This window comes from Orycteropus afer, unplaced genomic scaffold (assembly GCF_000298275.1).
Source record: "Orycteropus afer afer isolate SDZICR_OR568_19922 unplaced genomic scaffold, OryAfe1.0 scaffold00219, whole genome shotgun sequence".
Lineage (NCBI taxonomy): Eukaryota > Metazoa > Chordata > Mammalia > Tubulidentata > Orycteropodidae > Orycteropus > Orycteropus afer.
Genome location: NW_006921806.1, coordinates 2,398,088 through 2,422,564, shown reverse-complemented (window position 1 = coordinate 2,422,564; position 24,477 = coordinate 2,398,088). Strand labels below are relative to the sequence as shown.

The following is a 24,477-nucleotide window of genomic DNA, read 5'->3' as shown; positions in this document are numbered from 1 at the left end:
TGCAGGTAGGCCACACCCCTGGGGAAACTCCCCCTAGACCGACCGGCCGCTTAGAACGCAGTCATGTGATCCATCATGGGAACCACCACTCACAACTGGAGTCCAGCCAAGTTGACACATCTTCAACTATCACAGAAACCTAACTCAGAAAGAAATCGAAATCATAAATAGTCCTATATATTAAAGATATGAGTCAAGAATGAAAACTTGTCCCAAAAAGAAAACTCCAGGCTTAGAATCTTTATTACCAAGAACAATCATTCTAATCTTATACAAACTCTTCCAGAGGGTAGAGAAAGGAGGGAATACTCTTCAAGTTGATTCTCGGAACCCAACATAGCCTTTCAAGAAATCAGACAAGTATGATAGGACAAAGTAAAATTTTTAGGCTTCCTCATTCATGGATATAGATGAAAAATTCTAAAATATAAGAAACTAAATCCAGTAGGGACATGTCAATATTAAATAAGGTTTATCCCAAAAATGCAAAAGTGTTTTAACTTTAGAAAAAAAATCTGTAATAATTATCTATAGATACAGAAGACAAACAGATAATCATTTCAATGGAGAGAAAGAAAAATTATTTGCTAAAACTCAACAACAATTCACCAAAGGGGGCGGGGGGGAATCTTAGCAAATCAGGAAAAGAACTTCCATAACTTGGAAAAAAAAAAGTAACTACCAAAAACTTACAGCAAATATAATTTATAATGAAAAATGTTAGAAGCATTCCCTTTTAAATCAAGAAACACAATGAAAATGCAACTGTTAACCATTTGTGCTAAGCAGAATACAGGAAAGCTTAGATATGCAGTAAGATAAGAAAAACAAACTATGTAGGAGATTCTGGATAGAGAGGGAGAACAATGTGGAACAAAACTCAAAATCATTTGGGGGAAAAAAAAGGGGGGGGGACCAGGTTTGCTGGTCTGATAGAGCCTGCTAGAACCACTGAGACTATGGCCCCTAGCTGCCCTTCAGGTCTGGAATTGAACCCACACCTGTGGCTTCCAGACAAAGACAGGCATAGGAGTTGAACATTTACCTGAGGTAGACACACTCCTTGGAGAGAACAATCATGGGAGAAAGAAGGGGTGTTTATGCACAGGTAGACAGCTCAGGAGGCAGGAGTGCATGAAGGGATGGACACAGAGAAGAGATAACTATCGGGAGGAAGTGGGAGGGGAGCTGTTGCATTGGGGTAAATTGTAGTCAAGTCATGAGACAAAGTGTGAACTGCTGTATGGAAAGTGAATTCGCTCTGTAAATTTTCACTGAAATCACAATAAACAAACAAAAAAAAAGAAAAACAAAAACTATAGGCTTAAGGATTGAAAAGGATAAAAAAAAAAAAAGCTTTCCACCCACAAAGCAAAGAGCCATTAACTTTACTGTACAGAAACCAAGGAGTTATCACCTTAATCAGTTGATCACAGTCAATGTCATAGCTTCCTGAGATGAGGCACTGAGAGACCACACATCTTTTGTGGTACTCCTGACAGAAATGCATGATTTCAGAACCTGAGTCTAATCATTAAGAACACCAGGAAGACAGAAAATAAGGACATTCTACAAAATAACTTGCCTGTACTCTTCAAAAATGCTGAGGTCATGAAAGACAAGGAAAGACTAAAGAACTGTTCCATGTTAAAAGAGATGACAACTAAGAGTAACTCATGATCCTGGATTAAATGCTGAGGAAAATATTTTATTATGAGAGACATTATTTGGATAATTAGGAAAATGTAAAGAACATCTGCAGATTACTACCAATGTTAGTATTCTGGATAATTTTACTAAGTTTACATAAGAGAATATCCTTGTTTTTGAGAAATACCTGCTCAAGTATTTAGGAGTGTGGTAGATAAGGTTATGTGTCAACTTGGCTGGGCCTGGTTTTGAGTGGCTGGGCAGCTGAATGTAATGATTTCCCATAATAAGACTGGTAATCAACTCCATGGTAGACTCTACTGTGAGCAGCTGAGTAGCTGCCTTAAGGATATGGTCTGCTTCCAGTATATAAGAAGCCTTGAGAAAGGTCTCTAGCTTTTTGGCATACTTGGACCCTGCATGTAGCAGAGTCTTCATTTAGCAGTCTGCCATGTTGTCTCCCAAGTTGCTTGATAATTTGGGGACTGTGCTATTTTACTTGTCAACTTGGGTTTGTCAGCCTCAGCAGCCAGCAGCTGTCTAAGAGAAGCTTCCAGCTCCAGTGGGTCAGGAACAAGAGACAGAGCTGAAGCCCAGGCAAGGGGCTTTCAACCAGCCCCTAGAGCTGGCACTTTGAACAAGGATTTCTAGCCTCTAAAACTGTAAAAGAATAAATCCCTGTTTATTAAAGCCATATATATGTAGTATTTCTGTTATAGCAGCACTAGAGAACCAAAACAAAGGATAAAGGTACAACATATCTGCAACTTACTCTCAGAATAGTGGGTACAGGAGGGATTATGACAAAGCAGTTATGGTAAAATGTTAGTAACTGAGGAATCTGAGTGAGAAGTAAGCAGCAATGTTTTATCCTATTTTTATAGCTTTCCTATAAATTATAAGTTAATGGAATATTTCAAGTTAGACAAGTAAAGATGGAATATTCCATATATTTAGTAGCATTAGAGTAACTAGAAACTCCAAATTGTATCTCTAAAGATCGCCGGATAAATGAAATAATTTTTATAAAACAAGTAAGACTGATATATTTGACTATTTAAAAATTAAAAACATTTTCAAACTCCCAAAAGAGATAAAAAGAACAAAGAAACTGGAGAAAATATCTAAAACATATAAGATGCAGAAACAGACTTATTGTGCTGAAATATGTAAGTAAAGAAAAAAAAAATTTCCTAATAAAAAAAAATTGGCAAGGACATGAATTAACATTTCATGAAAAAAAGACAGATATGACCTATAAACATCCAGAAAAAAATATATTCTAGTTCAAGACTCTTCAAAGAAATGCAAATTAGACCAATAATAAGCCTCTAATGTTCACCTTCCACGACACAGTGAATTACTTGGTATGGCTCTTCTAGCCATGGTCTTTCTGACTCCCACCAGATGACTGGGTGGGACTATGTAAATGTGAGGTGTTTGTAGCCATCAAGGGGATTGGACAGCTTGCTAATAATGTAAATAAGGTACATGGCACCTTTGTGGGGGTGAGACCATGCAAATAATGTGTATGGAACCCGAACAAGGAGATTGGTCAGTTTTACCACTCCATTCTATTTAAGCTAGGCTTAAGCTGAGCTATACCAGAAGATGAAAGAGGGTATCTCACTGTTATTGAGAGGGAAGAACAGGATAGAGCTCATCCTTGGACCTAAGATCCCTGTGCTGAGACAGCAGAGAAACAGCGTCAGCAGGCGCAGCAGAATCAAGAGACCAATATAAGACAGAGCAGTGGGTTTACCGGCCCATGAAGAGAGAAAGCTGAGTGCCTTTGAGTGCTGGTGGAGTGGAGTGTACCTACTGGTAGAGCTAATCGAGTTTCTAACACTTGACCAAGTAGGACAAGAGACCAAGGGCCAAAGAGAGGCATGCCTGCAGGCATGGCAGAAGGGAAGCTGTCCTAATCAAAGAATTGTATCCTGCATATTCCTGAACCTGACCTGTAACCTGTTACTTCCCTAATAAACACAATAATCATGAGGATTGTCTGTGAGTTGTGTGTGTCCATTGCAAAAAATTATCAAACCTAGCAGAGAAGTAATCGAGCTCTGGTAGCATAGTGCCTAAGACATTTGACTTGTTAACCAGAAGGTTGGAGGTTCAAACCCCCCAGCCACTCTGTGGAAGGAAGACTGAGCGATCTACTACTGTAAAGATTTACTGCCTTGGAAACCCAAAAGGGGGTCGCTATGAGTCAGAGTCGACTCAACAGCAGTGAGTTTGGTTTTTTTTTTTTTTTTAGCAGAGAAGTAGAGAATGCTGTGGGAGGGATGGTTGGTATCAGAATTGGGTGGTGGCATGTCTGACCTCTGCCTCCTAGGAATCAGCCTTGAACTGATGTTGTTGCCGATGATTCTGTCTCCCCCTCCTGAATTTAGAGGTCAGAAGACACTGCTCGCACACCACCATAGCACCTTCCAAACCACCAATTTTTACATAATGACAATAGTATGTGTGAGAGCTCATGTGTACCACACACTCTGCTGGGCCTTTAGGTTTTCAAAATGCTTCTAGCCCCTAGAGCCTGTGCTGTCTGCCTGGGGCTATGCTGTACCCTGGTCAGCAAGGGAAGGAGTTGCAGAGGAGAGAAGTGCCTAGGCCCTGAACACACAGCCAGTCAGGGGCAGAACCAAAGCTTAACCCAGGCCAGGGCACTCCAAAGCCCACATCAGCTCTAAGAAATAATATTCATCATGAACAAATACTTAAGATACTGGTTAAGATTAAAATGGTAACAAATTAGAAAATAACACCAGAAGTTAGGAATAACCAAGAGGCTCTTGAGGAAGTAAAATGACACACTGTGAAGCCATCACTCACATGGGAGAACTCTGACTGACCGAAGAAGTCACTACCCACTTTCGGAAATCTTACCAGGTACAAACTGAGCAGTGACACAGAAAATACAGGTATGTGTGTGCATATGCATGCAGAGGACAATCATGAGAGGTGGGGACCTAAACAGTAACAACAGATACTTCAGAGTGCAATTAGGGTAAGATTTACTTTCTTCTTTGCACTTTCCTGTATTTCCAAGTGCCCTTCAACAAAAATCCTTTACTTTATTATAATGATTTAAAAAAAAAAAAAAAAATGACATGTTTAATAAATAGTTGCATACACAAGGCCAATTCTGTGATGCATCTCAAGTCTAACAGAGAAGACCACACATTGGACCACAACACAGTTTTGGGGCTGGGGATGTGAACAATTCCAGATACTATGCTATCATCATCCCCCACAGGCTCCTGTGTGCCAGGCTTGGATGACAAAAAAAAAAAAAAAAAGACAGCACCTGGTGACCAGACCTGCCTGCCAGACCAAAAGGAAAACCACCTGCCCATCTACAAATACACAAGAAAATCTTCATGTTTTTAGAAATGAAGCAGTATACTCCTAAACAACCGATGGGTCAGAGAACTCAAGAGAAATTAGAAAATATGGTTAACTAAATGACATATCAAAACTTATTTATAAATGCTTATTTAGAAAGGAAGAAAGGATAAAAATCCTTTATCTAAGTATCTGTCTCAAGAAGTTAGAAAGAGCAAATAGAAAATAATAAAGAGCAGTAATTGATAATACCCAAATAAAACAAACAAAAAAACCAAACTTGTTGGCATCAAATTGATTTGACTCATAGTGACCCTATTCAACACAGTATATATTTGTGAAACCAAACTGCCTCATCTTTCTCCTGTGGAGGGACTGATGGGTTCTAGCCAAATGCTTAACCAATGCACCACCATGGCTCCTTGAAACAAATGCATTTAAAAAATGAAATAAATGTATCCTAGGCAAAATCAAAGCTTAAAAGTGGTTTCTTTGAAAATATTTATAAAGGACTTCCAGAAAGATGGGGGACCAGGTAGACAAGCTACACAGACCCTCTTTAATAAAGAAAAGAGAACCAACTGAAGATAATTTTGGAGCCCTGATCTTTGGAAGAAAGGATAAAGAAGTAGATTCCCAACTAGAAGAAGAACCTTAATGAAAACGGTGAAGAAGACAAAAGGAGCTACAGACTGTCTGCTATCCTGACAGCATGGCCACTTTGAATATTCACAGGTGGGGTTAGGATCCAGGAGTAACCTAAGAAATGGCCCTGCTCACCAAGTGTTGAGTGGACAACTGCACTGGTGGCTCACAACTAGAAAGGAAAACAGCAAATAAGAAGACAAACTGAGGTGTGGGCTTTTGGCTATCCTGAGGGCAAAGCCATTCTGAGTATTTGCAAGGGGTACACCTTTTTAGATATTTGGAAGTGGTAGCGTTCTGATACCAGTGACCTAAGAATAGGCTCCACTTGCCCAGGACAGTATGGGCAACCTACTGGAGGCTGACAACTGGAAAGGTACAATATTCCCATTGTTATTATTATATCCCACAGCCTCTTGGTGAACAGAGGTGTGGCCATCCCCTACCTCCACCTGTCTTCTGGGACTGGCCAGAATTCCATCCCAGTCTGTGTGGCCTGATGGAGCCTGGATGCTCTGCCCTGCCTTGCCTCACCAGTTTTGTTTTTGTTTGCTTTTAATTATTTTCTTCTGCTTCTTCTTTTTCCTCCCCCACCCCCCACTTTCTTTTTCTCTTCCTGGTTCTAGTAGCATAGTGCCTAAGGCACTTGATTTCTAACCAGAAGGCTACAGGTTCAAACCCAAGAGCCACTCCTCGGAAGGAAGATTGAGCAATCCATTTCCATAGAGATATTGCCTCAGAAACCCAAGGAGGGGTCACTATGAGTTGGGACCAACTTGACAGCAGTTAGTTCCTGGGTTCTAGGGTTTTTTCTCTTCCCTTTTCCTGGTTCCCACCTTTTTTGTTTCATTTGGTTCTTCCATTCCCTTGTTTTTCTTTTTACAGTTTTCTCACCTTTTCTTTATTATTCTTAACTTTTCCTCTTTTCTCTTACTGCCCCCTTCCCAGATATTATGGTTTTTTCCTTCTCTTTTTCTATTTATATTGTTTTTATCTTTTTAAAGTATTTAAAATATTTTTTTGCAATTGTTTCTGTTTGCTTATGCAGTTAGTATGTTCTGTCCTCTTATTTTTTTGGTGGTTTTATCTTTTTATTTATTTATTTACGTTTTGGTCCAACTGAGTGGGAGACGGCAACCATGCCCAAATGACTCAATCATATCCTCACCTACTGCAGCCCCACCTACTGAGTGAGGTCCATCATTTGCTTCTGCACCAACTGGCCAATGATAGACAACAGCCAGTACCAGTCCAACTCACCCTCAATTGCTCTCCATGAACAGCTAACACAGATCTGTGTACACACTTTCATTGTCTATTATACCCACCAGAAGACAGGTAGTAAGTGCCTAAGTGCTGCCAACTAATGAACAATGGAGCATAGTACCCTGATTACTCAGATATATCAAAGAAAAGGGAAGGAGGGAGGGAGGAGGGAAAGAAGAAAAAGAATCTTGGGTAAATCATACCAATTAAATATAAACACAATGACTTCACAATCTCTTAGAGACAAGTGACCAACCCAGGCCACATAAAGAAGCAAGATAAAGCAGTACAAACAAGAGACCATGGTACAGACCCAGAAAACCTCCCTAAGGAAGCAGCAGCATTGGAACTCCCTGATAAAGAATTCAAAAGAGTTATATTTAGGTACCTTCAACAGACTGAGAGACAGTTCAAGGAAAACACTGACAAAATTAAGGAAAACACAAAACAGGGTACCATGCTCCTCTATTCTCTATTGAGGGTGAGTCAGGTTGATATTGGCTGGTAGTCTGCTTACTCAGCAAAAAAAAAAGTGGGCAAATCACACCAACATACAATTACCAATTAAATACAAATAAAACAGCATCACTAGATCTCAGAGGAGCTCTGGTAGCATAGTGCCTAGGGCACTTGACTGATAACCAGAGGCTGGTGGTTCAAACCCACCAGCCACTCCTAGGAAGGTAGGTTGGGCAATCCTACCTCTGTAGTGATACCGCCTCAGAAACCCAAGGAGGGGTTGCTATGAGTTGGGGCCGACTCGAAGGCACATAAACAACAAGATCTCAAAGACAAGAGACGACCACAGTCCACACAAAGAAGCAAGATAAAGTAGTGGAAACAAGGGACCAGGATACAGACCCAGAAAACATCCCTGAAGAAGCAGCAGCACTGAAACTCCCTGATAAGGAATTCAAAAGAGTATTTAGGTAGCTTCAACGGATTGAGAGACAGATCAAGGAAAACACAGACAAAACTCTAGAAAATTGATGAAAATAATACAAGAACAAAATGACAAAATAAACAAAATTAAGAAACAATACATAATCTACAAATAGAAATCCAGAAGAATAATACTAAAATTTCAGAAATAGATAATGACCAAAGGAGTACAATCAAATCAAAGGAAGACAAAATTAGTGAGATTCAAGACAAATACCTCAATACTACTTTGTTAAGGAATCAATCAGAAAAAGGACAAAAATAAAAAAAAAAGAAAGCCTAAGATCCATGTGGTATACCATCGAGAAGAATACTTAGAACTTAATGTGTAATCAGAATTCCATGACAGGAAGAGACAAATAAAACCACAGAGAAAATTGTCAAAGATTTGTTGGAAAAGAATTTCCCTGATATGATGAAAGATAAGCATATACTCATTCAAGAAGTTCAACTAACCCCAAAGAAAACAGACCCTCCCAAAAAAAATCACCAAGACATATAATCAAACTCACCAAAACCAAAGACTGAGAAAGAATCCTGAAAGCAGCATGGGAAAAACAAAAAGTTAACTACAAAAGGCAACCAATAAGATTAAGCTCTGATTTCTCAGCAGAAACCATGCAAGCAAGAAGGCAATGGGATGCTACATATAAAACCCAGGGGGTGGGGAATCTTCCAACCAAGAATTATATACCCAGCAAAACTGTCCCTCAAATATGATGGTGAAATTAGGACATTTCTAGATAAGCAGAATTTGTTAAAACCTGACCAACATTACAGAGATGCTAAAGGGAGTCCTTCAGACAACCAACAATAGCAAACAACAACCAATGATTAACACACATGATAACATAACCCAGAAACCAACCCAGTTATAGAAGTATCCAAAGTAAATAAGCCTACAAGATCATAAGCAGGGAACTAGAGATCAATTGGCAAATGAAGACAACAACAAACCAAAAACAGGGAAAAAACTGTGTAGATATAGAACTTTTAAATGGTGAGGAAGTCAAGATAATTGCAAGATAAAACAGATTGTTCTAAATTTGGGAAGAAAACTATAAATCACAAGGTAACCACAAAGAAAAATAATAAACCTTTGCATCAAAACAAAAGACAAGCATGAATATTTAGCAAATACTAAAACAAAAGTAGCAAAGGAAATGATAATATGACTCATAAACAAAATGAGCTCAGCACAGAAAATTATATGGAACAAAGAAATCAGCAACACGATGAATGAAACATAACAAAATGACAGCAACAAATTCATACTTGTCAATAATTACACTGAATGTAAATGGATTAAATGCACCACTCAAGTGATAGGAGAGTTGCAGATTGAGTAAGAAAACATAATCCATCAATATGCTGTCTACAAGAGGCACACAAAGGCAAAAATAGACTAAAAATCAAAGGTTGGAAAAAGGGGTATCAAACAAATGGTAATCAAAAAAAGTAGGAGTGGCAATACTCATTTCTGATAAAATTAATTTTAAGAGAAAAACCACGATAAGAGACAAGGAAAGACATTATATAATGATTAAAGGATCGACTGAACAAGAGGACATAACCATAATAAGTATCTATGTGTGGTGGTTTTGTTTTTGTGTCAACTTGGCTAGGCCTGGTTGAGTGGCTGGGCAGCTGGATGTAGTATTCCCCATGATGAGACTGGTAATCAACTCCATGGTGGAATCTACCATTAGCAGCTGAGTAGCTGCCTTTGGGTATGTGGTCTGCTTCCTGTATATAAGAAGAAGCTTTGAGAAAGGTCCCTAGCTTATGGAACGCTTGGACCCTGCATGTAGCTGTGTCGTTGCTCAGCAGCCTGCTATGCTCTGCTGACCTTGGGACTTAAGATGGACTTAAGTCAAGGGCCTGCTGTGTGGTTTGGTAACATCAGGACTGTGCCTTTTGACTTGTCAACACTGGGGCTTCTCAGCCTCAGCAGCCAGCGGCTGTCTGAGTGAAGAAATGCCTCTAGCTCCAGTGGGCCAGGAGCAGGAGGCAGAGCTGGACCCCAAGATTGAGGGGCTTTCACACAGCCCCTAGAGTCTGGCACTTTGAACTTGGACTTAAAGCCTCCAAATTGTAAAAATAAACTCCTGTTTGTTTAGGCCATCTCATTTGTGGTATATTTCTTGTCAGAGCAGCACTAGGTAACCAGAACACTATGCACCCAAGGAAAGAGCCCCAAAATACGTACATCAGAGTCTAACAGAATTGAAAAAAGAAATAGGTCACTCTGCAGTAATAGGAAACTTCAATACATCACTTTCAATGAAAGACAGAACAACTGGAAAGAAACTGAGCAAAGACACAGAAGAACTATTCCAGAACATTGCAGCACTACTCACAATAGCAAAGAGATGAAACAATTTTAGTGTCTATCAACAGAAGAATGAATAACCAAACTATGGTACATACACACAGTGGAATATTATGCAACACCACAAAATAACACAGGATTTGCGAAACACTGCATAAGGTAGATGAACTTTGAGGACTTTATGCTGAGTTAATAAGTTAATAACAGAGGGACAAATAACTGTATCAGTTCACTATTGTAAAACGTTAACAAAAGGTTTATACATGGAAAGAAACTGTTGGTTACTGGGGAGGGAAGGGGAGGAAACACTGCTAGATAGGTAGACAAGTATTGATTTGGGTGAAAGGAAAGGCAAATACCAAAAGCCAAGTGACCAACACAATAACACTAAGGAAAAGGAAGAAAGACATAGAGAGGTACACAAGAGGTACAGACAAAAAAGATAAACCCTTTTACATATACAATACTGTGTTACCAGTGATAACAAACATTAATCTACGGGTAAATAGATGGATAGACAGACTGAATGATCAGGTATGTCTAGGCAAAAGGGAACTAGACCATGACCATATATAAATAAGGTTGGCAGACGATATTTCTACAAATGTATTTGTATATGCTGTAAGAATGTCCATCTATATAATAGAGCTAACAACAGGCAACGTTATGATAACTTCTTAGCACAGCCAACCACCCTGAGGGAGCAAACAGTTGGACCTATGGGCTCAGGACCATGGTCACAGAGGACATCAAGCTCAATTGGCATAACATACTACACAAAAACATTGTTCTACATCCTACTTTGGTGAGTATCGACTAGGTCTTAAAAATTGGTCTCTCCTCATCCAGAGCAAAGAAAAATGAAGAAAACCAAAGATGCATGGAAACTATAAGTCCAAGGGACTAGTAGACCATGTGAACCTCAGCCTCCATGACCATGAGATCAGAACTAGATCGTGCCCGGCTACCACTGTCAACCACTTGAAAAGGGATCAGTGCAGGAGATCCTAGATAAAGTGGGAGAACAATGTGAAACTAAACCCAAAATCATAAAAAAGACCAGGTTTACTGGGCTAATAGAGCTTGGTGAGACCCCTGAGACTACGGTCCCTAATTACCATTCAGGTCTGGAATTGAACTCATTCCCATTGCTTCCAGCCAAACAATAAAAAGGCATACAGGGTGAACATTTATATCAGGTAGATAGACTCCTTAGAATTATCAATTGTGGGAGAACAGAAAGGTAATATTTGCACAGGGAGATAGCTCAGGGAGCAGGAATGCATAGGAGAGAAGGACACAGGGAAGCAATAACTATAGGGAGGAACTGGGAAGAGAGCTGTTTCATTGTGGGGCTTGCAGTCAATGTCATAAAACACAGTGTGTATCAACTGCCATATGGAAAATGAATTTGCTCTGTAAACTTTTACCCAAATCACAATAAAAAAAAAATTAATTAATAAAATTGTTAAGCTACTTAGTAAGAGTGATCAAGAAAAAGAAAACACAGGCCCCAGGTGCCAGTGTCAAGAAGGAAAATGGGGCCATCAGTGCCAGGCCTGTAGTGTTTAAGACCACTCTAGGAAAAATTTTGTGCCAATCAATATAAAATTTAGTTGAAATGGAAAAACTCCCAAAACTAATACAAAGAGAAGGAAAATCTGTATAGTCCTATAACTACCAAGAAAACTGAGCACATAATTTAAAACCTTCCCTCAAAGAGACCTCCAGGTCCAGCTGGACTTACCAGATAACTTTCTCCAACACTGAAGGAGGAAATAACACTAATCTGACATACACTCTCCAAAGAATGTATAAGGACACAACACTTTGCTCTTTGAGCAGAACAACCACAATAGGAGACCCCTATAAGGACAGCTTCAGAGAGGAAAATTACAGACCAGTTTCTCTTGTAACTATAGCTGCAAAAATCCTGAACAAAACATTCTTCAAAGGAATCCAAAAAAATTAAAAAAAAACTCACTGCCATCAAGTCAATTCTGACTCATAGCAACCTTCCTTGGGTTTCTGAGGTGGTAAATCTTTATGGAGGTAGATTGCCCAGTCTTCCTTCCACAGAGTGGCTGGTGGATTTGAAGTGCCAACCTTCTGGTTAGCAGTCAAATAAATGCCTTAGGCACTATGCCACCAGAGCTCCTTTCCAATGGAATCCAGCAATATATAAAAAGAACCATACGTCATGACCAAGATGAGTCCATTATCAGGTTTGTATCCAAAACTCAAGCAGTGTGATGAAAATAGAATAAAGGAGAATCTGCTGAAACCACACAGCAGCATGCCCCATAACACAACAGTTCTACCCCTATATGTCCCCCATATGCACATCCCCAAGAAATTTACACTTATGTCCCCAGAAGACAGGAGTGTTTCATAATAACCCCAAACTGAAAGCAATGCCGGTGTGCCTCAACAGATGAATGGATTAAATAGTGGGGCCTTTCTATCCAAATGGCAATGGCAGTGAAAAATAATCAACTACTACTACATGCAATCATTGGCTGAGTCTCATAGATGTGGTGATGAGTGGAATAATGAGGCAATCCCTCTGTGCAGGGCAAGGAGAGGTGGATGAACCCAGGGGGCTGCTGGAGATGTTTCTCTGCCTAAATGCTGGTGACAGAATTCATTAAGTCATCACCTAGGGTTCGGGGACTTTGTATATATGCTGTTCTTCAACAGAAGAGCTTACTGTAAAACCACCATTTATTTGAACACAAGTGAAATTAGATGAAAATCTTTTTTTAAACATTATTAAGCCATGAAAAGTAACTCATTTTTGTATTGTAACTGCTGCTATTCTGGCTCTCAATACACATATGTGGTCTATTTTAGGGCAAACAACTAGACTCAGGAAGATCCCAAACTCTTGTGAATATAAATGAGTTTTACCTACAGGGTCACTTTCTAACACAAGCCACCACCATCAGAGGAGATCTGCTCTCAGTTTCAATGTGGGAGCAGCTAAAGATAGGCCAGGGCTTTGGCTCACCTGACTTCACCCGCCCTATGATCTGGAAACTGCTTATGGAAATGCTTCAGTGCCTGCATCACAGCTGAGGTGCACTCCACATACGTGTAGTCGATCATGATGTCCCCTGGGAGGAAGAAACACATAAGTCCCTGCAAGCCCACAATGAAAAGATGCCCCAGTGGGCAGACCCAGCAATGCATAGCTCAGGGCTCCTCCAGGAGGATGCATGTGTCACCAAAGACCTGCCCAGGGCCATAGCCACCAGTGGCAGAGAGACTTGCACCAGTATGGTGAGTGGTCCCTCCTGGCCTGTCTATGGGAAGCACAGGATGAGAAAACAAGGCAGGGAGCTGCATCTTGACCTACATTAGACCCCACCCCACCACCAGGGGAAAGCCTCCTCCAGGACCATCTACCTCACCTAGAGGAGCAGGATAAAAACACACCGAGAAGGAGGGTGCCATGCCAACTCAACCAGGAAAGACTCCACCTCACCAGACCAGAGCAACCCATATGATGGACACTTGCAGACAATAGAGTACCAGGTCTAAGGACCCGGCTCTACCTGACCCCTCTCTGCATGAAGCCAGGCCTCAGTGAGGGCATCTGAGGCAATAGCCCCAGGCAAGGGGTTCCCAAAGATGTGAGGCCTTCACCAAGAATGAGTTGGACCTCAGTTCTCCCCTTTGGAGTATAGAGTCCTGTGAGGGGAATTTAAGGAGCAGGGAGACAATGGGACCACCTTCACTTTAGGACTGTCTCCGGCAATTCCCCGAGCCAGGGAAAGAAATATGGAGCCAGGGACAGGGCCACAGAGCCTGGGCCATTGTCTGCAGAGCTATATCCCTCACCAATGGCTGCATACTTACCAAAGACCTCTGAAGGATTCAGCAACTCCAGCAAGTGCCCCCCACGCTTGGTCTCATAGGTGGAAAACCCTCCATCAGAATTTCTCATATTCAGCAGCTAAAACTCAAGAGAGGGCACCAGAACCCGGTGTCTGTGGAGATGCAGCACAGCTTCCCAGCAGTACTAGGCCAAGTGCCACAGAGAATGGAACAGGCACAGAGAGCATCTCTAGGTTAAACCATACCCTGTGCCCAGAACAGTAGGCCACAAACTTCACCACCAAGTACTTGGTGAGTAATAACATGCATAGAGGCCATTCATGAGCCAGACATGTGCTGCCAAGCTAGTATGCAACATTGTCCAGTGTAAGTCATGCACAAAAGAGAGCACGTGGAAATGATTTCACATTCTCGTTTTCTCTTCGTGCACTGCGACCCTCCTGCAGGGTCCTTGGAGCTGTGGTATGGGTGTGGTCAGGTCCCAGACCTCCACACAGGGTAGAAAACAGGGCTGCAGTGGCTTCCTCACAGCCCCTGCTTCTGTCTCCTAGGGCCATACCCAACCTCAGGCCTCCATAGCCCTGCTAGACTCTCAGTTCCCACATGGAACCCCTAGGACAAGCTTGTCTTTAAGGCCTGCATCTCCCTGGGCCACCTGTCTGTGGGGTTGCTGGGGAGCAGAGATGCTGTCCTCCCACCTGGCCCAGTGCCCTCACCACAGCAACTGCATCGTATAGCCTCTCGTCGGGTACATGCTCGGTGATAAAGGGACACTGCTCCTGCAGGAGGAGCACAGACTTCAGTCCCTCAGCTGTGCAGTCAGCAACGATCCAGCCACAGTCCCGTGTGCTGAAGGGGAAGCCACCCTGGAACCAGAGTTCAGACTAAGCAGGTGCTAAGCAGAGGCTACCACACTAGGCAGGCAGCACTTCCAGGGCTCCAGCTCCCTACCACGAGGGGCTGGGCCAACAACTTTCTGCCCCCTTCCATCTCCCCTCAAGCTCATGGCTCAATGGTTACTGTTTGAACATCTGTAACCTCCCCGAAAGGTGGCAGGCACAGGCAGGCATGTGCAAGTATGTGAACCTGTATGTGCAAGGACCATGGCCAAATGAGGAGACAGCTTGCCAACTGGTGGTAGAGGGGTTGGGGAGGGAGGCCATCTTCTCAGTGGGAAATGCCCTCAGGCATCAGGGATGACCACACACGCAGGTAAAGGTATATCAGTGTCTTGGGTGGAATAGATACCTACCTTGTTCATCTGGCGATAATATTTCTGGTAGTCAGGGGGGTTGTCCGGGATCTGGACAGCATCACATGGAAGGCAAAGGAGAGATGTCAGTACCATTGGTTGGGGGACACAGGGACAGGGAGAGGCTGAAAGGGAGGGACTAATGGTGGGGTAAGGGCCTGTCTTCAGTCCCATGATCATGGATCACTCTCACTAGCTCCAGGCATGAGTCAGACAAGGTCCAAAGTGACACAAGTCCCTGGGGACCTCAGCAAGCTCAAGGAGAAATAGGGCTAGAGGCAGAATGCAGGAGATGGAGGAGGGGAATGGGGAGAGTAACACAGAGGTTGAGCTAGGAGACCAGGGTGGAGACAGGCAGGTGCAAGAACAGGCTAGGGAGGGACTGTCAGGAACCAGTGGCCTCACCTGTGAGATGCGGAGGAAACCATGCGCTTGCTGCAGGCAGGATGCAAACTCAGGCCTGTGGTGTGCACCAGACTAAGGGAAAGGAGAGCCCACTGACACCTGGACCCACCCAAGATTGTCAATCCCACAGACAACCTCACAGTGGGCAGAGAGGGTGGCAGGTGTCTGGAACTATAGGGCTGGAGACTTACTGCATCTTCTCCAATTCAGAACATACTTAAAAGCACCATCATCAGCTCAAAGCAAAGGATAACCTGACCCCCAATCCCTGTAGCAGCCCCCAGCCCTAGCATCCTCTACCTACAACCAATACTCCATTCACACCCCAGTCAGTCCCTCCCTCCCCAACCCAGCCAGATCCCATGGCAACTTGGTATCACCACCAGGACAACAGAGGACACTTCAAACCCAACCTGCTCCTCACAACCTCCACCCCAGGGTGAAGCAAAGACCCAAATGTCCCTGGGACTCAATGGCTCAGCATTGCCTTATACTCACACCCAAGATATTGGGGCAGCACCCCCAAAAAGCCAGACCCACTGCCATCTAGTTGATTCTGACTCATAGCAACCCTTTAGGACTGCCACACAGGGTTTCCAAGGCTGAAATCTTTACAGAAACAGACTGCTTCATCTTCTTTCTACAAAGTGGCTCGTGGGTTAAAACCATCGACTTTTTGGTTAGTAGTCAAATGCTTTAACCACTACACCACCAGAGCTCCAAGGCAAGCACCATGCTCAGGAAATGTGGTGATGAGTCCAGGAGTTGGAAGGAGCCAGCAAAGGAGGCCCAGGCCCCATATGGATCAAGACCCCAGCCAAGCTCTAGAGACCTGGCCAAGTAGAGGACTTGAGGAACAGCAAGGGCATGACATGGGGAAGGCACACTGGGGAGATACGTTGTGAGGCCACAGCAGGGACAACATGTGGAACTGTGCACAAGCTAGGCTGACAGAGAAGAGCACATACCTCCAGGAAGGCTTGGACAGCAAACGAGGTGTCCCAGACCTGTGAGCCATTGGTGCCCTGGACACAAATGGGGCCATCATAGCAGGGGCAGCAGCACATCCTCCCCCACCCACATATACCCTTCAGGGTCCAACGCCACTGGACACAGGGCAGCCTGAGGAAGAGGGGGCCCAGCCAGACAGCAACCCCAGCTCTGAGCTCTGACCCCAAGTAGGGACCAACAAGGATTCTGGAGAGGACCACTGCTTCGGGGTCACTTGGTACAGCAGCTCAGCCAACACTAACAGTGGGGAAAAGAATGGAGAACTATGATTTTCTTGAGAACATGGTGCCCCACACCCAAGGAGCATCTGTACTTAGCTACTGGAGGTCCTTTCTAGTGGGGGGCTTGGGGGAAACGCATCCCCTCATCACACACAGCTAGGGTCTATTAAAGAAGGAAAGTCTGAATCTAAGAAAGCCCCATGCAAGATAAAGATGGCAGAAAGAGCTGCTGGGGCAGGCTATGCCCCCATGTCCCCATGGTTCCAAGTCCTACCTGCATCTTCATGCCATCGAGCCCCAGCCTGTGAGGAACAGAGGCCACATCAGGGAGCTGGAAGACAGGCTCCCTGACAATTCAGTTTCTTCTTGGCTGCAAATCTCTGATGCAAAGATAGCCTCACCAGCTCCACAACCCTGAACTCCTGGTCACAACTGCTATTCCCAGACCCCATGGCACCACAGCCCCTGCCCTGGGACTGGACAAAAGGTACCCTTCTGCAGCCATGCCCATGGTGTCTCTGCCAACAACCTGCAAGTGTGCATTTGGGCCAGGAATGGCCACCTACTCACCAGAGATAGTCAGGGATCCTGTCCACATGCTCCTGGAAGGCAGGGGAGGCTGCACCATCCACATGCCATCGCACAAGCATGTTGATGGTCTTAGAGATCTGTAAACATGCAGTTATATTGAGCACAAGGCCACCTGACAGACGTGCCACCCCAGGGAGAGTAACCAACAGGCAGCAGGTGGGGGACAACAGGGCAGTAAGTGGGGAGGACTGTGGAGGTGAGCACGGGTAGCACCAGGTAGCAGGCAGGGAGACTGCATGGCAAGGTCAGGGTAGACCTGTGGGTCAGTGGGCAAGGCTAGGAACAAGGAGTTCTATATGGCAGGACTGTGACATATTCTGAGCAGAGGACAGTGCTCTCAGGGTATGCATTAAAGAGATCATTCTAGATCCAAGGGGCACAGGTGAGACACAGAGCCCCTGTTTAGAGAGTCTTGCAGTCAAAACTCAAAGAAACCACATTTCTAGCTCATCTTTATTACAAAATCTTTACATGGAGCATTAAATCAAAGCCCCAAAGCCTCCTTGGTCACAGATAAGGGACACAGGGATGCTGCCTACTGAGTCAATTACAATGCTGGCCATACCAAGGTGACACAGAATTGGGTTAGGTAGGGTGTGAGGCTCTAAGCAGCATTCTCCAAGCCTCTCCAGGCCTACAGGGTCACCTCTGAGTTCGCTAAGAGTGGGACAGATAGTTGACTATGTGGGGCAGGGATGAGGAGGGGGTCACAGGAGAAAAGGTAGCCCCTTCTAGCCAGCCCAGAGTGGCAGCTCAGGAGGTATTGTGAGGAGCAGCACCCAGAGCCCCCTCAAAAGACCAGACTTGGTGGTGGGGATGGGGCAGGATCCAGCTTCCCCAAGCTAGAGGGGACGGGCACATGGGTAGAGCTATGTGGGTCAGGAACACCTCAGGGCTCCTCCTCCTCACTAGGGTGATAGTGAGGATCACTAGATGCCCTGCATAATACCCTGAAAGGCTCAGGATACCCTGTATCATCAGCACAGGAGAGCCCCCAGACAGGGGCCAGATTGGGGGCACCAACCGGACCAATGCTGATGCTTTTGGTGAAGCGGTCATCAGCTACGATGTGCTCATACAGTTTCTGGATGGCACGCTGCCGCAGGCTGGTGCTATGGTGGCGCTCATACAGGTTGAGTAGCACTAGGGTTAGGAGTGGAGAGGAAGGTGTCAGCTGACCCACACTTGTGCTGTGTAAAGAGCAGCCTAGGTCCTAGACAGCACTGGGCTTCCTCAGCTCCTTTGCTCCATCTCCCCTTTCCCTGCACTCCAACCTTCCTCCCTTCCCACCTGACTCAGGATATGCTCACTGTGGCCCTCACTCCATCCAAGTCTGCTACTCTGAGTACCTCCCACTCACCCCACCTCCCCATATGAGTGATCAGAGGCACCATGAGCCAAACCCAGTCCAGCTGCTGTCAGCCTAGGCAGGCTGGTGTGTCCCACCTTCTGCCATGGCTATACGAGCTGCTCAGGTCAGTGGGTTAGAATGGGAACCAGGAGGAAGTGAGACCAGCCTCTACTTGCTCACAGTTAGGCTGGGTCTGCCATTGTTATCGGGCAAGGCATCCATACTGCCTCTACATAGTTCAGTTGCCTTGTAGGGAGGTGGGATGGCTCAGGCCACAGAACCCCACCATGGCAGACCACCTGACTCCTCCCTTCGTAAAGAACAATGGTGATCCTCTGAAGTCCACCTGTACCCTCCCATGGGGCCATGCCCAGCAGCAAGTGCACTAGCCTGGTGTAAGAAAATGACCAGGCCCTGGTCCTTCCTGATAGCACTGAGGGGCCACGCTGTCTCGCTCCATCTCCCCAGCATCTACTCTGAACAAATTGGCATGCAGCTGGGGACACCCACTGAACACAACGTGGAGCAGCCAACTGTGCGGTGTATACAAGTCGTCTGGTGACACACGGTTCCTCTGTGCTGGCCAGTCAATGCTGGCATAGTCCTCCAGGTAGAGCTCCTGTAGGAACGGGGTGCCTGAGCCATAGGTGGGAACACAGAACCCATGTCCAGTCACCCACAGCCAATGACACACAGACACATGTGCTGGTACCAAGCGCCACCTGGCACTCTGGGAAGGATTTTTCTCAGCTGCCAACCCCAAGGCCACCTTGGTTATAGCCCTTTGGTAACTGAGGCAGGGCCAAAAAGCAAGCTAGGTCTGAGGTGGGAAAGCTCTGGGAACCATTTTAGCTATAGACCCCACTGCCCCTCCATTCATCTTCTCCCTCTGTCCCACCTCCTCCCCAGGACAGACCTGGACAATTCACATGAGGACTCCTACCTCACTCTTCTAATGAAGACTACACAGGTGAGGTGTGCCCTCACACCAGGGTTGGGGGGGCTCACCTGACGCAGGCTCTGCACCAACGGATCCTCAGCAGCACATGTCAGCCGCTTGGCATAGCAGAAGGTCATGGGCAGGTAGACCTGGCGGCAGTGGCACCAGATGGTGGAGGGGTGTGCTGGGCTCCACTCTGGAAACAGCCTAGGGGCAGGGGCTAGTCAGGGGTTCCTGCCCACCATCTGCTCATCACTACAATGTCTGGGGAATTCCCATGTGAACTGGATGCAGCCACTCCCTCAGGCCAACACACACCCACCAACTTACAGCTGTACCTGCATAGAGCAGAGGGCCAACCCAAGGCAGCATGGTGGCCCTTGTTCAGATGGAGTTTTAGACTTTAAAGCCAGACCTCTCTGTGGTCTCCTGGTCAAGACAAGTGCCCATGGTGACAAGAAATGGTAGTACAGAGCTAGGGCTCACAACGCTCTGCACCACTGGGCAGCATTTCTGGGAATCTAAAACTACTGCAGAAAAAAATTTATTTCATAGAATGGGGACTGTTGTGACTTCCTCATGGCCCAAATCTGACATTATGTTTGATGGCACACTGCCTCAAACGCCACAGAGTCTGATGGTGGCATAGCCACGATCCTAGGTTAAGTGGACCCACGCTTACTTCCCTGCAGCCTTGGCACGCAGGCTCGGCTGTTCCCTCACTTTCCTGAGGGCCAATCACTCCCTTGACAAGGGTTGTCACTTGTGGGTCAGGTGTGTTAACTCCAGTCCTCCACCAGGACATACCTATCCTAGGCCTGGAACCACTGCCCCTCAGACAGCTCAGCAGGATCATTGTCCTGCTTTATCCACAATTCATACTGCTATTCCTGCCTGCCGTCTGTCTCTCCCCCCAGCACCCCTTACCTGGACAACCATAGACATCTCCCCCATCCTCCCCTGTGGGCCTTCCAGGTGGGCACATGCCTACCACCTACACAGGTAATGCTCTCCTCTCCAGCCCCCTCACTCATCCCTCTGCCACCTGAGCATTGGTATCTCCTCCCTCCCTATCACCAACACAGGGCTGTAAGGCTCAGGCACATCCACATTGGCCACCACCCACAAGTCATCATCTGACACAGGAGTGGCCCCCATACACCTCCCAACAGGGACCCCACCATCATGGCACCCAGCAGAGACCCCCAACCAGCCCTCACGGCTCTACTTGAGCCCACCAAGGCTCAGGGGTGCCCCTCCTGCAGCACGTGAGGTTATGGGACTTGATGCATATCCATGGTGCCCAGGAGATATTCATGTATCAAGACACCAGTTATGGAAACCAGATAATGAAGAATTAGTGCTAACTTTCTTGTTTGTTATAAAGAATACCATAGTTCTATTTTCAAAAAATAAGAAGTCTTAGCTATCAAAGAAACATTCCAAAATATTCATGGCTGAAGTGGGATGTTGGAGATTTGGATTAAATGGCAACAGATGCCTCAATATTGATGCCATGAGAGTTGTGACACTTCCTGTGCTTCTATACACCACAAATTGGTACACATCCCCATGACTGGAAGGCACAGCCATGCATGTCCCGACAACACCTAGGCTCCCCATACACCCTACAGCCCAGGGCCCCAGCTCTCCTGTACACAGCTCATAGTGCTGCTCCCCTTTTCCCCAACCCTATCAGCCTGTGAGGCCCCCTGGTCTGCCACCCAACCACATCAACAGAACCACCCAGAGTGGACAGCATTAAAAAGCTGAGGAGCATATGATCCTGAAGCAAGTACATGACTGCTGCCTTAGAGCAGGGATGCAGGGACCACACTCCATTGCTCTCCTATGTAAGATGACTATGGCATGAGGTCACACATACCACATCTCCGGGAACAGGGTGTTGAGGCCTTCCCAGCTATACACGTTCAGCACAGCCAGCCAAAACTTGCCCCAGGAGGGGATGAGTGTTGCACCACCTGGAGCAGAGAGAAATCACCTGCACATCACCTGCACTAACCCTGCAGGAACCATGTGCTTGCCTGCTGTAAGCTCTCTAACCTCCATCAGAAAAGGTTCCAGGACCCACAGCCATGAGCAGCCATGCTTGTTTGGGAGTCTTCACCTGTTCTTGCTGTTTACAAACTGCTAAGGAGGTGGATCAACCACCCACACTCAACTCCCTGCTGTGTCTGTAATGAAGCCTGCCTTGTCTGGGCCTTTCCCACTGTGTCAACTGGAGGGTATCATTCCATTTTGCACGTGGAAGAGCCTTTTGTAAGCAAGTGGCCTGAACTGTGACCTAGCCCAGCGCATCAGAACACATCTTTCTTGTGCAAAACACACCTTTCTTGTGAAGAATGTTCCTGGCTCGTACCAGGTCAGGATCATCAGGCCCCACACCCAGGATTCTTAGAGACACATAGCTGAGGGCTGTCCCAAGCACTGTAGACTTGTCCTCAATGTGCCTGAGAACACAGAAAGGTAGGTGGGGATAATGTAACTTTATATTGTTTCTAAGGAACTAAGTAAAGCACTCAGGGAAATTTCCTCAGGAAAACATGAATGTTAAAAAATCTTATGCTGGCATAACATTACAACACTAGAGTACCCATTCTCCATGACCGTACATCTACCAGGACCATTAAGCAGATCCAGGCCCACACAGGCAGAGCCTGCCCATCCACATCTGCTGGGTATTTCCACTATGAATACTAGATCTAGTCCCGAGTGGTAGTTCACTTTGTGTATCAACTTGGCTGGGCCTGGTTGAGTGGCTGGGCAGCTGGATATAGTATTCCCCATGATGGGACTGGTAATCAACTCCATGGTAGAATCTACTGGGAGCAGCTAAGTAGCTGCCTTTGGGTATGTGGGCTCCTTCCCATATATAAGAAACAGCTATGGGAATGGTCTCTAGCTTATGGCATGTTTGGACCCTGCATATAGCCATGTCGTTGTTCAGCAGCCTGACATGCTCTGCTGAGCTGGGCGACTTACAAAGGACTTAAATTAACGGCCTGCCATGTGATTTGGTAACATCAGGACTATGCCTTTTTACTTGTCAACCTTGGGCTTGGCAGCCTCAGCAGCCAGCAGCTGTCTGAGTGAAGAAAAACCTCTAGCTTTAGTGGGCTGGAAGCTGGAGGCAGAGCTGAAGCCCAAGGCTGAGGGGCTTTCACCCAGCCCCTAGAGCCTGGCACTTTGAACTTGGACTTAAAGTCTCCAGACTATAAAGAATAAACTCCTGTTTGTTTAAGCCATCCCATTTGTGGTATTTTCTTGTCCGAGCAGTACTAGGTAACCAGAACAGGCAGCAATACTACGAAGGTTAGTTCATCACCAGAGCAGGCAGGCACACACACATCCAAACATGTACATTCACACACAGCCACACTTCCATGCACACACAAACACATGTGTGCACACTGAACATCCCACATACCTACATATACATGTGTGTACAAGCACAAACACACATGCAGAAATGCATATTACATGAGTACCTGTACAGTGCACCTACACATACAGTGTGAATGCAAACACTTGTGTGTGCACACATGTATAGAAGCACAGCCAAACACACATATACCATCCCTGCAAACCTGCACACATTTGTGCGTGCATGCATCCACTCATGACTACACACTATACTTGTCTCATACACTCACCCCACATAGCTTCATACATGTACACATGCACATACACCCATATACACATGCACACACTCACGCTGACACATGGTGCAGTGCACTTACAGTCCCCAGCCACCATCAGGAAGCTGCACTGATCTCAAGTACCGCACCATCTCTTCTCTATATCCAGGCAGCAGTGGGATGTGGGCCACATGGCATGTGATCAGGAGGCCTGTGAGGCAGAAAAGATGGTCCTTGCTAGGAGCAGGTGTGCAGCACTGTCCAAGTTCTCTCAAGAAGGCCACACAAGGGCGCCATCCCCTAGTGAGCATCTCTCTCCACAGTAATAGCCTTAAAGCCCTGGGTCACAACAGAGACTCTGAAAGCTGGTCCTATAGCAGCAGCAACAGCACCTGTGACACTCCCCCAGGACTTGCTGAGCCCCTACTAGCCACACCACAACCCATGAAAGTCTTAGAGTCAGAGACACCAAATCCCATGCAGCACCTCAGGGAGGGAGACACCTCTGAGGACCCCAGGGAGTCTGAGCTGGGTAGTCCATGAGGGGGGACTCTGGCCCTGCTCTGACACTTACTAGAGAAGAAACAGCCAAATGTCACCAGTGGTCCTACTGGACCAAGGTAATACTTGTTCATTTCTATTTTGTAGATTTTTTACAATGAGCATGTGACTTCTCAAATGGAAAAGGGATGATAAATGTTCTTCATGAAGAGCCTTCCCTCCATGCCCTGCCCTGATCCTCCCAGGCACAGTGCTCACAGAGTCCTTACTGCTGGCACCCTAGCCTTTCAAGGGAAGTACAGAGTATCAGAGGCTTAACAGATGCCCCTCATGTGAACACACCTCTGGGAAAGGACATCTAGGTCCAGAGACACCACACAGACTCACAGAAAATGCCACTCAACAGATCCCATCAACACTCTTTAGGGATATGGAAAAAATGATCACTAACTTTATATGGAAAGGAAAGAGACCTCAGATAAGCAAAGCACTACTGAAGAAGAAAAACAAAGTAGGA

General features: G+C 45.6%; 1 protein-coding gene across 1 annotated transcript in view; it reads right to left on the bottom strand.

The window, feature by feature from the left end:
- Positions 1-24,477, bottom strand: part of LSS (lanosterol synthase) — a 58,674-nt gene that overhangs the window by 20,446 nt on the left and 13,751 nt on the right. The window contains 15 exon segments of the mRNA XM_042782018.1: positions 13,200-13,305; positions 14,051-14,147; positions 14,746-14,895; positions 15,282-15,332; positions 15,687-15,758; positions 16,655-16,711; positions 17,193-17,220; positions 17,489-17,586; positions 18,534-18,652; positions 19,371-19,479; positions 19,869-20,014; positions 20,017-20,045; positions 21,680-21,782; positions 22,150-22,271; positions 23,562-23,670. Of these exon segments, the coding sequence (XP_042637952.1) occupies positions 13,200-13,305; positions 14,051-14,147; positions 14,746-14,895; positions 15,282-15,332; positions 15,687-15,758; positions 16,655-16,711; positions 17,193-17,220; positions 17,489-17,586; positions 18,534-18,652; positions 19,371-19,479; positions 19,869-20,014; positions 20,017-20,045; positions 21,680-21,782; positions 22,150-22,271; positions 23,562-23,670 (1,396 nt within the window).